This window comes from Sinocyclocheilus anshuiensis, unplaced genomic scaffold (genome assembly GCF_001515605.1).
Source record: "Sinocyclocheilus anshuiensis isolate Anshui unplaced genomic scaffold, SAMN03320099.WGS_v1.1 scaffold121, whole genome shotgun sequence".
NCBI classification, from domain to species: domain Eukaryota; kingdom Metazoa; phylum Chordata; class Actinopteri; order Cypriniformes; family Cyprinidae; genus Sinocyclocheilus; species Sinocyclocheilus anshuiensis.
The window spans coordinates 587,791-602,669 of record NW_015539856.1 but is presented as its reverse complement, the minus strand read 5'-3'; the positions used below and the strand labels follow the sequence as shown (position 1 = coordinate 602,669).

Below are 14,879 nucleotides of genomic sequence, written 5' to 3'. Positions count from 1 at the left end.
CAGAAATAAATTATATTTTAAAGGATATTAAAATAGAAACCATTATTTTATATTGTAATAACATTTTGCAAGATTACAGTTTTTTCCTGTATTTTTTATCAAATAAATGCAGCCTTGATGAGCAGAAGAGACTTCTTTAAAAAGCATTACAAGTCTTACTGATCCCAAACTTTTGAACGGTAGTGTATATATAAAGAAAGAAATCATAAAGATTTAAAAAATAGGTTTAAAGGCCACATGAAATCAAAATAAGTATTTTTAATTAAATATTCCAGTGTTCATTATAAATGATTCATCCATGTACATCATTATTATTTTGTATTCTTGTAATTTTTCATCAGCATCATCCAGCAACCTGTCACTCATGAGATCTTCACAATTAGTAATTAGCAAACAACAATGATCCAATAAACTCAGACAAAATCAAGTCCTGTCTTCTTTTTTGTTTCATTCGAGAAGCCGTTTCCGTTGTACATGTGCTATAATAGGCAAGAAAGGACCATCATAATTTCTGTTTCATGCCAACTTTCATTTTTTTAATTTGATTTTAGGGTTATATAACCTAGAAAAACTCTTGACGTCTTTTGTGAGATCCGCCATCAAGTAAAACCATGATAGCATCATATTACATGTCCAAAAACCATAGTAGTACCAGCCCAGTACTTTTTACTCCTTTATTTAAAATTTGATGTTGTCGTAATTCCTCTTCTGACTACTGAAATTAATTTCACATTTACACACCTTGAAATATATGTAGAAATGCATTTGCATGACAATGTTTAGTTGATGAATTAAGACCCGTTTCTTCCACAGATGCTTCATCACCTGGACAGACAAGAAATGGCCACCCGTTCCAAAGGATGGGTGAGAACCAAACATTATTTAAATAAGATTTACCATGCCAAGTTCCGTTAGCGAGCTCTCTGTTAACTGGCAGACAAACAAAACAGGTTTACGAAGGCTGAGGGTGAGATCCGACGTGTGAAATACTGTAAGAGAAAACGTCTTGATCATATGATCGTGAATTTATTAAATATAACCATCTCAAATTCACCGTAATGCACAGTAAAGAGCATCAAAACTGCAGACGGCAAATAAACTGACTTCACAGCGCATCACCCCAACAGCTGCAACCTCAGTTTATTCCTCATGTAGTCATGTCATGATTATACTCTTCCATGCAATGAAAGAATTTATTGGGATGGCTATGGTTATATTGCTCCGTGTGCATGGTTTTGTGCAGGTTTTTCTTTTATGAGGCCATGGGTGCATTGTGTGGCTTTAACAGATGGTGCATATATTTTTTGAGGGGGGATGCATCTGAAGTCACGCCATAAATAGAGTTAAATATTTCTACGCTCGAGATGAAAACGAGCATGATTCATTGAAAAGGAAGTGAGCACCTCTCAGCCTCCATATATAAATGCACGGTGCTATATTTCATCTACCAGCTGCAAAAGATCACGTCAGACCCAGTTAGGCAGGGAAATGAGATTATAATAATCATCTTAAAGCTAAGAAAGGCCTACTTAAGGAGCTCTATTGTGACATGTTGATGTCTCAGAGCTGCGAGACGCCGAAACAGAGGACAGCGGAGAAGAGAGCCGGAGGAAACGAGACACGCTCGCCGTCCCGACGGATAGAAGTCACTACGAGACGAACGTTCAGCCGAGCATCTCAGGTCAGAGCGTGTGATGCATCTGAGCGCTGCTTTGGATCTGTGTGTGATGTGCATGTGTGTGTGTGTGTGTGGGTGGGTGGCTCAGATGAGATTCTCTTTGAGAGTACTTCAAAAATCTCAAAAAATCATTGTGATTGTTGCCCGAGGTATAGACGGATCCCGGCAGTCTCGTCTGTCTGCAGCAGAAATTCTCTGTGTTCACTTCGGGCCTTAAAAACAATCAGTATTGTTTTCATATTTGGGCTGATGTGTTTACAGCATTGGGGAAGCAGGCTGTGCCAGGTCTTATTCCTAAGTGACCGTGCGGTGTCAGGGTTCAGGGAGCACAATGCACTTCTAACGTGCAGACTTGGAGACTCTTTAACTATTTATAACCAGCGAGACATAATACAGAGGGCTCTGAGATAATGAAGGAAAACACATCTTCTGGGAGGCCTGGCTCAGTGGTCTGTCCTTCAAACTCATGTATCCATGTAACAGCACAAGGATTTTAACAATTTATCACTTTTTCCCCTCTTTTCCTCCTATGAATAGATGCTGATGCTTCAGGATTTGGCCTTCTGCATACATCAAGAAGAGTAAGCCTTTCTTACTAAGGCTCTTTCATCACTTACATCCGTTGTTTAATTGATGCATTTATGGCTGGGCTTCCTCATTTTTATGGTCTAAAGTTATGAGATGGAATTCATAAACATTATAAATGTACACTTCTAATTCCGATTTTTTACTGTTTTTGAAAGAAGTCTTATATGCTCATCAAGGATGCATGCAATAATACAATAAAAAACAGTAATAATGTAGAATAATATTACAATAACTTTGAAAAAAAAAAGATTAAAATAACTTTTCTATTTAAATATATTTTAAAATTTCAGCTATTTATGATGGTAAAGCTGATTTTTTTAGCATCATTAGTCCAGTCTTCAGTGTCACATGATCCTTCAGAAATCATTCTAATTTGCACAATATTAAAGTTTTTACTGTATTTTTTATTAAGTAAACACAGCAGAAGAGACTTCTTTTAAAAAACATTAAAAATCCTACTTATTCCAAACTTCCGATTGGTTGTGTTAAAAAGTGTAGTGTAGTATAAAACATTTTTTTACAATAAAAATAACTTTTTCATTAAAAATATTATTTTACTAAAAATGAACAATTCCAGTTATTTTAAATGATCTTAGTATTTTAAAACAATTATATTCATTCATATAATATTATAATGTTGTATTGCACGTGTTTATAGCTTTGCATATTCAATATGCAAGCCACAAACAATACCATTAATAATGGGTCATTTATTTCAGTTAATTGGTTTGTTTGGGCAAGTTTTGTTTCAAAAAAATGTATTCACTGATTCAGAATCACTCAGTGGTCCAGTAAAATAAATATCTAGTAATGTTACAAACATACAAATACACTATATGTTTCTGTGAGCAATGCCAAGGGGTTCGCTTTGAATAAAAGTGTGTGTAAATGTAATGCAAATGCTTTGAGAATTGGTTTAAATGCTTGATTAAAAAGAACCAGATTCAAATAATCATTGATAAACAGGCTTCGTTGCCAAGCGACCCCTTTAGAGCTCTTCTTTCTTGCTGCAGTATGTGAAGCTGGTGGATTTCCAGGAGGAGGTGAGAGCTCACCGGGATCTGGATGGGTTTTTGGCCCAGGCCAGCATCCTGCTGGACGAGAGGGCGGCCTCCCTGGATGAAGTGCTGCGCAGAATGCTGGAGCATGTGGCCACGGACGGCCAGGGGAGCTGCAATGCGGAGGAGGTCATGAGTGCTCTGTTCACAGACGCCGGAGGACAGGAGGCCAACGGTGAGCAGCGGGCCACCTGCCCCAAGGGCCACAGGTCATCTATATTCTAGAAGTCCAGAAATCCAGGGCAAACCCTCAGAGGATGAGCTTAATGGAAGACCTTTCTTTAAAAAAAAACAGGGAATGTGTTTTACTGTGTTCTCTCTCTCTCTCTCTCTCTCTCTGTTGAAGTTCACTTGTTGACCGAGACCATTCAGGGAGTGACAGCGACAGCCACTGGAGTTCGCTACCAGCAGTCCTGGCTCTGTGTGCTGTATGTAGACCTTAAACATAAAAACATACATATATATCTAAGTCTATTTTTGAACCATAGCCATATGTAGTCCACCTGTATGTTTTTTTCCAGTAGAGCATACTGTAAATATCTAATATCTCTTTCTGACCAGGGACCCTGTTACATTTTAAGCCTATAATATACATGCATATAGTGCAATGTTAAAGCATTTACATACTTGTATGTATCTTTATGGTGCTACCATTAAAATAATAATTGCACTTTGTGCATATACAGTAAATGTACATTTTTATTTGCAAATTTACAAAAGTTTGCAATAATTACGTTTTTTAAATGCTTTTTAATAAGCATTCTCTTCTGCTCACCAAGGCTGGTTTATTAGATATAAAGAATACAGTAAAAATTGTAATATTGTGAATTATTGATACAATTTAAAATAACTGATTCTGTTTGAATATATTTTAAAATGTAATTTATTCCCGTTATGGAAAATGTGAATTTTCAGCATTATTACTCCAGTCAAGAAACATTTCTTATTTTTAGCAATGTTGAAAACAGCTTCTTAATATATTTATGATGCGTTACCATTCACAAGTTTATGGTAAGTGCAAAAAAAGAAAAAAGAAAAACAAATGAAAAAGCTATTCATATTTTTATTCAGCAAGGATGCCATTAAATCAATCAAAAGTGACAGAAAAGACATTTATAATGTAAAACAAATGTCTATTTCTATTCATCAAAGCATCCAAAGCAAAAATATTAAGCAGCAAAAACTGTTTTCAACATTGATGATAATCAGAAATGTGTCTTGAGCAGCAAATCAGCATATTAGAATGATTTCTGAAGATCATGTGACACTGAAGACTGCAGTAATGATGCTGAAAATACAGCTGCGCATCACAGGAATAAATTACATTTTACAATATATTCACATAGAAAACAGCTTTTTTAAATTGTATAATATTTCACATTGTTTCTGTGTTTATATTTCTGTATATTTGATCAATAAATGCATCCTTGGTGAGAATTTGAAAAAAAAAATCTTTTTACAAACTTTCTGCTGCCAGTTTATATTATGCACCCTATTTATGTTAGGAAATAGCAACTGAGATGTACACAATTATTTATTTTACACAATTTTACTTACTTACTTACTTACTTACTAGAAGCAATCAAGCAGGCACATTTATTGGCTGATGCAGATATTAACTAAATATCAAATCTGATCAGCCCAGCCTATCTATCTGTCTATTTAATCATTTATTTACATTTAATCATATATATGTCTGATGAAACGTGTGTGCCCTTCTGTATTCAGCTGTAACGTGAAGAGTCTTCAGAGACGCTGCGTCTGTGTTTCGCGTCTGGAGCGGCCGCAGAACTGGGGTGTGAACTGCTGCGAGGTTCGCTATGTTATCCTCATCCTGGCACCGCCTCGCACAGTAAGCCGCTCCTTTCACCTATCATCACCTAGAGTGACAAAAACACACATTTGTATTATCACTGCTGTGTGCTAATTTGCAATTGTTTCAAACCGTGTCAATTTTTACACTTGAAGTCTTCAGGGTTTTTTTTTTTTTAATCTGTAGTGTTACTTATAGCATCTCAGATCTATTTAAGCCTCTATTGTAATTTTCCTTTTCCGTACCCTGCAGAAAAGCACAAAGACCGCCATAGAGCTCGGACGCACGTTTGCCACCTTGTTCTCAGACATCTCGTTTAGACAGAAACTCCTGGAAACGAAGACCCAGGAGGACTTCAAGCAGGAGCTGGTGATTCAAAGGCAACGGCTCTCCACTGCCATCCAGAAGCCCTCGCTGGAGAAAGAGACCGACCCACACAGCAACAAACCACTCAAGGTCTGGAGCCAAGAGAGCCTCGGGGCATGCAAATGACTTGGCAAACCAATTATCTGCTCAGTCTGCCAGTTAACTTAATGTTGGGTTTTCTCTGTGGGCCGTGAAGTGCACTCTTCACATATACACACACCACCCTAACATTATGCTGCACTAGTGGTGCAACCCATCACAAAACTCATCATTTTACCATTTTTGAGTCTCAGATTGGATAATTTATCGAATAAAAAAAATGTGCTTTTCATTTATTACTTAAGGAACACTTTAAGTACTTTGATACCACAGCAAAAACTACTGGCCTAAATATTAAAGTTCATAAACATCATTAAAGACAACTGAAAAGTCAGTAATAAAATAATAGCAAATACACAAATTACTAGCATAGATGAATACAGTATAACAACATTACAAATAAAGTCAGTAACAGTAGTATTCAGGTACAGAAATCTAATAAGTGTAAAATAAGACTATAGTGTATAAATTAAATACAGATTACTCTTTGTTAAAGCTGTATTTTGTTGTTTGATTAGCATTAATGACGCAGACAGCAGCAGGTATTTATAGGCTGCTGTCTCTTTAAGACCAAATGCACGAACCGAATATACTGACACACATCCGGTTACTATCTCAAAATGTTACATTCACTTAATAAATCACCGAATGTGTTTCTCTTTCGACATATACAGTGCTTCATGGGGGTAGGTTTGATTTTGACATTGGTGGGGACATAATGGCAGATTTTTTTTCTCTTCCCCGTTAGAAATGTTGACCATCATAATTGTACCCAACAGTTAAAATCATAAAACTTCTTGAAATTATCTGAATACTGCAGTAATGATGCTGAAAATGCAGCTTCGATAAGTTTACAATATATTGAAATAGAAAACAGTTATTTTAAATTATAATAATATGTCACACAATTTCTGTTTTTTATTGTATATTTGATCAAATAAATGCAGCCTTGATTAGCATAAGACGTTTTTCAAAAATAAATAAGCATCTCCTTTTACTAACCATTGGTTGGTTTCTTGAAAAATGCCTCAATTTTCACGTTTCACAGCTTACCCTCTTTGTAGTAAGTGTTCGTTGTATTCTGTCACTAGGATTATTCACACATTCCCTATAATGTAATTATTTCAGAGATTCAAGAACAGATTTTCCATTATATTTCTTTTCCTACTGCATAATAAGAGATAGAACATTTCAAGCGCATTCTGGATCTGGCATCTGGATCACAAATAAATAACAATTTTCCATCTTGTGATATTTTACAACAACACATTTTTTTGTTAAGGTTTGCATGTTTATGCACTTAGGATTTGATGAGCTCTGTGTTTATGTATTTGAAAAACATTATCAGCATATTTTTTCTTTTTTCCTTTTGTGCCCAGGTAAAAGATTTCCTCCGAGCAGGTCGTGGCATTTATGAAGACCTGTGCCGCAGGCTTCCGTTGTACCTGTCGGACTTCACAGATGGCGAGTCTCTGGTTGACTTCACTTGTACTAGAAATAACAGAAATCTCTCTGTTGCTTGGGCTGAGGTGTTTGCTGCTGTGTGGCTTCTCTCTCCAGGGATTCTGGACGCTAACAGATCTTTGCTGAAGTACACCACCACAGCCATCTTCCTCTACATCGCCATCCTGCTGCCGGCCATTGCGTTCGGCTCTCTGAATGACGAGAGCACGCGAGGAGAGATAGGTCTGTGCTCAAATTATAAAGTTAATCATTTATAGTCGTTAGCTGGTTATAGCTGGCCTAGCTGGATGATCAGCTGGACTACATTGGTAGAGCATCTTGGTCTTGGTCTTGGACCTTGGACCAGAAACACACCAACTACACTCTTGAAAATAAAGGTTCCAAAAGATTTTTTTTAATGCCATAGAACTATTTTGGGTTCCTCTTTGGGTTCCTTTTTAGTGAACAGTTCTAAAAAGAACCATTTTCTTTTTAATTTTTCCATTTTTCTTGGTACAATTTTAAAAATAAAGATGGCAAAAGGTGGTTTTCACAGTGATGAAATAGAAGAAACATTTTTGGTTCTCTAAAGAACATTTCAGAGAACAGTTCCTAGAAGAATAATTTTTTTGCCTAGTGTGAACAATATTTAAAAAATCTGAAGGGCCTTTTTACACTATAAAAAATTCATTTTTGGGTTACACTTGGTAGCTTTGTGGTCAAAAGTGACCGAAGCCTTGAAATGTAACTCAGGAAAATCAATGTAAATGTAATGTATATTTTTGTTCAATAATATATTTGGTTATTTAAAATTCTGAGGGGATTTTAAGATACCTTTTTAAGATTTTTTTCTGCTGTCATTTTTGTCTGCTACAGTAACGAGTGTTATTTTTTAAAATTTTCGACCCTTTAACATATCCAAATCATGTCCATGATTTTTTTGTGTGCTCACATAGCCAAGTGTCGCCAAGTGTCATCTCAATCCGATGATTTTCTGTCAAAAATGACTGAAGATGTCCAGACGGTTAAACATTTGAACAATCCAAAGAACCTTTTCCACTATAAAGAAATTTTGTGGAATGTAAAATTTTACACTTTTAAAAATAAAGGTTCTTCATTGGCATCAATGGTTCAATCAATAACCTTTCACATCCATTTAAACTTTCCATTGCACAAAAGGTTCTTTATAGTGGAAAAAGCTTCTTCAGATTTCTAACTCTTTCCCTGTCAGCATTATTTATTTATTTATTTTTTAAGTTGCCAGCCACCGCCAACATTTTTGATCATTTGCAGAAGTTTCATGGCCCCCAGAATGTTTTGCTGTATAAATATCTGAACATGCAGTGTGTCAAAGCAAAGAACTAGAGCCTCTGCGTACAAAACAAACCATTTTATTCTAGTTTCATGTTTTCTTTATTTTATTTTTAAATCAATATTTGATTGTGGGTAAGTTTCATAAAAAAAAAAAGAAGTTGAACAAAAAAGCTGAGAAAATCGTGTTTTTGTCAAAGACTACGTCTAGATGGGATTTAGGTCGATGATCAAAACATAGATGGAGTGGATCACTTCATCAACACCTCCTAAGCTTCTCAGTCCTAAACCACTTCCTGTGACTGTCGACATTTCATTTGGTAACGTTAGGCAGTTTTGATTTATATGCTGTTAATGTTTGATTATCACATTATTTTACATATCCATCTGCTTGTTTCTGCTTCTTCTTTGCCTGTGTTCTGAGAAAAATATGGTTCCTCTGGGAACTGATCTCTGAAAGGTTCTTTGAGGAACCAAAAATGGCTCTTCTATGACATTGCTTTGAAAACACCCTTTCGGAACCTTTATTTAAAGGAATGGTTCACCCAAAAATTCTGTCATGAATTACTCACCCTCATGTCTTTCCAAACTCGTAAGACCTTCGTTCATCTTCGGAATGCAAATTAAGATATTTTTGATGAAATCTGAGAGCTCTTAATCCATGTGACATCATTGGTTCAACTGTAATTTTACGAAGCTACGAGAATACTTTTTGTGCGCAAAAGACAACGTATGTACGGAGATACGTTGTTTATGTTCAGATCAAAGTGCAAACAATGTAAACAACGTAGGTTGTTTATAGGAATTTCAGTCTGTTCTCTGTCGTCGAGGTGGGGGAAGCCAATCCAAAGAGCTCGTGATTGCTATCACTGGTTTCCATGTGACGGTCACGCTGTGCATCTCTTTTGACCATTAATCTTGATTACTTGATTACAAAATTGACAATCTCCTTGGAATTGTCAATAAGTGTTCTTTTGTTTAAATGCTGTGAGCTACTCAAAGCTGCTAGTTGGTTCAGGCTTGTGGCGCCAGGATCTGATTTATGAACATCCTGTGTCTTGGGCCTCTGTGGAATTCGGCTCCTCGTGTTTCAACTGTGTTTTTGACTAAATCTTAGATTGTCTGATTCGGTCTGATACCCTACAATGTGATACTCTCCAAAATTGTGCAATGACGCGGAGGAGACGAATTGTTGAATAAAGTTGTTATTTTTGTTTACTTTTGCACACAAAAAGTATTCTCGTAGCTTCGTAAAATTACAGTTGAACAACTGATGTCACATGGACTATTTTAAAGATCTCCTTGCTACGTTTCTGAGCCTTGATCGTGTTAGGATCCTTGCTGTCTATGCAGGGTCAGAGAGTTCTCGGATTTCATAAAAAATATCTTAATTTGCGTTCCGAAGATGAACGAAGGTCTTACGAGTTTGGAACGACATGAGGGTGAGTAATTAATGACAGAATTTTAATTTTGGGTGAACTATCCCTTTAAAGGTTCTTCATGGAACCATCGATGCCAGTAAAGAACCTTTATTTTTAAGAGTGTTTCCTGTTTATTTGACTACTTCATTTGACTTTTTCTTTGCAGATGTACAGAAGACTATAATTGGTCAGTGCATTGGAGGAGTGATTTACTCTCTTTTTGCTGGCTCTCCACTGGTCATTCCTCTCACCACTGCACCTCTAGCCATCTTCATCAGCGGTGCTGTATCTTTCTTATAAAGAAAGTTGAGCTGACCGTCTCTCTCAGAGGCCTTTACAGTTGTTTTCTCTCTTTTGTTTGTATACTGCAGTAATCAGAGGCATCTGCGATGACTACGACCTCGATTTTCCAGCTTTTTACGCCTGCATCGGCCTCTGGAACAGTCTGTTCCTCATACTGGGAGGCATCTTCAATGTCAGCCTGTTTATGAAGCTCTTCAAACGGTCAGTGGAGTAGTACCATGTGTTTATCTGCCAGGAATGTGATTTTTCTTATTTATATGGACTTTTATATCTTCCGACCTGAGACGTACAGTATGACCAACATGAATTAGATAAATAGAAAAAAAAAATTGTATGGTGGTAAGAGATGAGGGACTGTTTGAAGACTGAAATCACAAAATGACCTTGAACAATTACTAAACAAACTGCAAATGAAATATGATATGGCTTTTTGCGTTTATTGAATCACAAAGGCTTCAATTTAATTATTTAAGTATATAGTCTGCCGCGCTGCATGCATCACAGTGAGAAACGCAGAACTCTGAGGTTTTTTTACACATGATCCTCTGTTTTTTAGCGTCTCAAAGCAGCTTGGATTACATTAAATGCTTCTCCACACAAAGTTTGGATTGCATTTAAAAACACAAGATATGACATGATATCTTTCCAAATTGTGATGGGAATCAATTATTAATTTGTTGTCAAAAAAGCTCTACAATCTCTTTGTGTTCTGCTTCAACTTAACAGTTGAAGCAAAGAAATCAAGATTAATTATTGAAGTTATTGTAATTTTACTGCAGTGTAAAATAAAATGAGTATTGCCATTATTAGTATTATTATTTTCATTAAATACTGATTTTTATTTTACAGTATAATACCATTATTGAAATTTTATAATTTAATAAAAGAAAATAATATTTTGAATTATGATTATTATTATTATTTATCATCATTGTTTTTACTATCTAAATGGGTTCCGTAAAAACAACAGAATGTGTCCTGAAACAGCTGAAGTGCTATAAATATATATATATGACAAACTATATATTCTCCTTTTTTGTCCTTAATTGATCACATGCCTCTGATGTACATATCAATGTTATATTGTTCATATCACAAACCCCAAAACTTGTTCTGCACCATTTGCACTATAGACATGATAAAAACACAAGAAATGTGAATTGTTGAAGTATGTTATTACTTTTCTAAACAATCAGATTTACGATATCTTGAGATCAGAATATTATAAAGACTTGGGGATGATTTTTCAATGTTTTCGGTCAGTATGCAACCATCTAGTAACCAGGTAGCAACCACCTAGAACACCCTAGTAATTGCAAAGCAAAGCTAAAGCCCGCTTAAAGCACCGAAACAACTTGCTGACAACCACCCACAACACCCTAGAATTGTGGTGGAGTTTTACACAAACATGCACCTCACTCTTTTGCTTGAGAAAATGTAACAATCTAGTTGTCTTTTACTGATGTATGAAATCTCCTCAGGCAGACACCACATTCTGATATAACTCAGATTCCTCTGCTATGGCCTCTCTCTGTAGCATAAACATCCATCATAAAAATGTGCTGTCCTGTCGTGTGTGTGGTAATCTCTGTTTGTGGCGTGCCTTGATTTTGTTGTTATGTCTTGGTTTGTGCTCTGTTGCTTTGATAAAAGTAAAGATGAGTTGTTCACTGTGTGCTATGTGTCCTCTCAGCTCCACAGAAGAAGTGATAGCTTTGTTCATCTCCATTGCCTTTGTGGGCGACGCTTTGAAAGGCACCATAAAGAGTAAGTTCAGAGCTCTGACATGTAAAAGGACCACAGGCGTTGCTGAAACTAATATCCAAACTAGAGCAGGCTTGTAATATCTCAGAAATAAATCATTAATGATGATTTAACAACAGGGAGGTTTGAGTGAGAAAGAAATGGGGAGAGAATGTAAATGTCTTGATGCATTTTGATGTAAGAATATTGTTGATGATATTTCGGTGTGGTTTAAAGGGATAGTTCACCCAAAAATGGAAATTATGTCATCATTTACTCTCCCTCATGTTGTTCAAATCAACGTACTTTGTTCTCTGGAACACAAAAGAAGATATTTTATAGAATGTTGGTAGCCAAACCGTTTTGGACAAAGAAAAATAACATGGGCACATTTCTCAAAATATAGAATGGCATGAGGATGAGTAAATTATGACACAATTAAAATTTTTTTTGGTGAGCTATCCCTTTAAAACAATACTGTACCCAATTATTTTTTTATTTGTCATGTGCTTCCCATCATGGCATTCCAAACCTGTAATTTTATCCCATTCCATGGAACATAAAAAGAGTCGTTTAAAGGGGTCATATGATGCTTTTTTAAAGATCATTATTTGGTGTAACAGAATATGTTGACATGCTTTAATGTTCAAAAAACACATTATTTTTCAAATACTGTACATTATTGTAGGTCCTCTATGCCCCGCCTCTCTCAAACACTTCGTTTTCTACAAAGTCCCTCCTTCCGACAAGCGCAGTCTGCTCTGATTGGCCAGCTGACCCAATGCATTGTGATTGGCCGAACACCGCAAGCACTCGTCGGAAATGTAATGCCCCTTACAATAATCGCGAGCTTCATCTTTCAAAATAAATGTAAAGACAGTAAATAATGTCATTAGTTTTACCATCAGTTCAAGCCCTAAAGGGGAACAGAGTCGCGTGACAGACACAGTGATGATGCTGGTATGTGTTTGCAGTACACAAGCCACGGTTAAGAAAGCTCACTCCACTGTGCTGTGACGCTGTCTCTCTCTCTCTCTCTCCTTCAGGGATCTTATCTATGCACAATCAGCTTGTAACACTCCAAAGAGAAAGGAAAACTTGAAATCGCATCATATGACCCCTTTAAAGCAAAATGTTCAAGCAGCTCTTTTCCAGCTCTATTCAGTGAAAGTAAATCGAAACTGGGGCTGCTAAATTCCAAAAATAATAAAAAGATACATAGAGTAACATAAAAGTTACCCGTATTACTTGTTTTCAGCAAATAATAGGGTAGGGGGGTCACACATGTGCGAAATTGGCAAAAAAATTATATATATACACAGTATATATATATATATTTATTGTGATTTTTCGATAGGGATAATTAAACAATATTCTGCTGAGTGTGTTTTTGTGTTGGTACCATGGCTGGTTTAGGCCAGTGATGAATAAATAAATATGACACTAAAACCGTCCCTGTCTTAATTAATTATTAATTGATTCATTCATTCAGATTATTAGTTCAAAACGGCTGATTCATTTAGAAATGAAGCAACTGGCTGACTTTATGAATGGATCATTGAATCATTGACTTGATTAATGATTAATTAAAAAACAGATTCATTCGGAAACGAAACACCGCAGTGTTGCTCTTAGATGCACAAATGTTCTGCTCCGGCTTTGATTGGAGCTATTTTCATTGTCAAAACAGAAAAAAACAGACAATATTGTGTCCAAAATGTAACTCACTCAATATTAGCTTCTTGTTTGTTGAACTGTTGTATAAAATTAATATCACATTTGCAATCACACTCACACAGTAATGTTGTTTGTGTGATATTACTTAACTATGTAAATATACATACAAATATACAAAACAAAAAACCCATACAGGGATATTTTTGCTTTCATATCTTGACTTATAGGGGCATATTAACTGCATTCTGATATGCTTTATCACACAGTGAATGCTTTTAGACTCTCAAGACGTGTTTTTGTTTGTTTTTTGCAAACAAAAGTGACATACTCCATAATGTCAGCTCACATATCACTAAAACAACTATTATGATTATGATATTATCGCAGATGATAATTATTGCACACCCCTATAATAGGGTAACTTACATTTTGGTATTATTATTGCTTCAGAAGAGCCCCTGTTTCCATTCACTTTCATTGAATGGAAAAGAGCAGCATGAACATTCTGCCTAAGATCTCTTTTTATGTTTCAGAAAAATCTAATGCATTTGGAAAACCCACATTTGGAAATTATGACCAATTTGTTGTTTCTGGGTGCACTAGTCTTTTTAGAAAAAAAAAAATGTATTTATGATTCACTTAATTGCTGTCCACTATATCTCTCTTTTCTCTCAGTATTTCATAAATATTATCATGGCCTTACACTAGTCAACGGAAGCACAGAGGAACTGCATGGTCTGGGTGTGATACTTCATCAGGGAGTGAACGGAACAGAGAACGGAGGCATCTCACTGCCTGCAACAATGGTTCTGTGCACCAGGGAGCGCCCTATTCTCTGCCTGCTGCTGATGCTGGGAACACTGTGGCTGGGCTATGCCCTCTTCCTCATCAAGAGAAGGTCATTATAGGCTGGTTTACTGTAATCAGCATTAGTTGCTAATGCTTGGTCATCTGATCTAACATACTTCATTTAAACTAAATTGGTTTCAAGTAATACAGAATGACTTAGCTTCACAGAGAGGAAATAAAACAGTTAATCATGGTCATGTTACTGCGAAAGCCTGCTTCCACCACTGAATAAAAAAAAAAAAGGTAATAGTGACTTTTATCTCACAATTCTGTATTTTTAATAGTGCTGTCAAATGATTAATCGCGATTAATCACATCCAAAATAAAAGTTTTTGTTTACATAATATATGAGTTTGTACTGTGTATATTTATTATGTATATATAAATACAAACACATGCATGTATATATTTAAGAAAAATATGTTATGTTGATATATTAAATATATTTATATATGATATAAATTATATGAATATAAATATATACATTTAAATACATGTAAATATTTTCAAAATATATGCTGTATGTGTGT

The 14,879-nt window shown here is 35.7% G+C and overlaps 1 protein-coding gene across 1 annotated transcript in view; it reads left to right on the top strand.

The window, feature by feature from the left end:
- The first annotated feature begins 815 nt into the window (after window positions 1-815).
- The window catches only part of LOC107684854 (sodium bicarbonate transporter-like protein 11), a 28,120-nt gene continuing 14,056 nt past the window's right edge, over window positions 816-14,879 (top strand). The window contains exons 1-13 of the mRNA XM_016481226.1: window positions 816-864; window positions 1,565-1,681; window positions 2,216-2,259; window positions 3,280-3,499; window positions 3,671-3,752; window positions 5,053-5,176; window positions 5,390-5,593; window positions 6,982-7,066; window positions 7,163-7,288; window positions 9,944-10,057; window positions 10,149-10,281; window positions 11,774-11,847; window positions 14,176-14,398. Coding sequence (XP_016336712.1) covers window positions 861-864; window positions 1,565-1,681; window positions 2,216-2,259; window positions 3,280-3,499; window positions 3,671-3,752; window positions 5,053-5,176; window positions 5,390-5,593; window positions 6,982-7,066; window positions 7,163-7,288; window positions 9,944-10,057; window positions 10,149-10,281; window positions 11,774-11,847; window positions 14,176-14,398 — 1,550 coding nt within the window. The 5' untranslated portion in view covers window positions 816-860. The remainder of the gene's footprint in view (window positions 865-1,564; window positions 1,682-2,215; window positions 2,260-3,279; window positions 3,500-3,670; window positions 3,753-5,052; window positions 5,177-5,389; window positions 5,594-6,981; window positions 7,067-7,162; window positions 7,289-9,943; window positions 10,058-10,148; window positions 10,282-11,773; window positions 11,848-14,175; window positions 14,399-14,879) is intronic.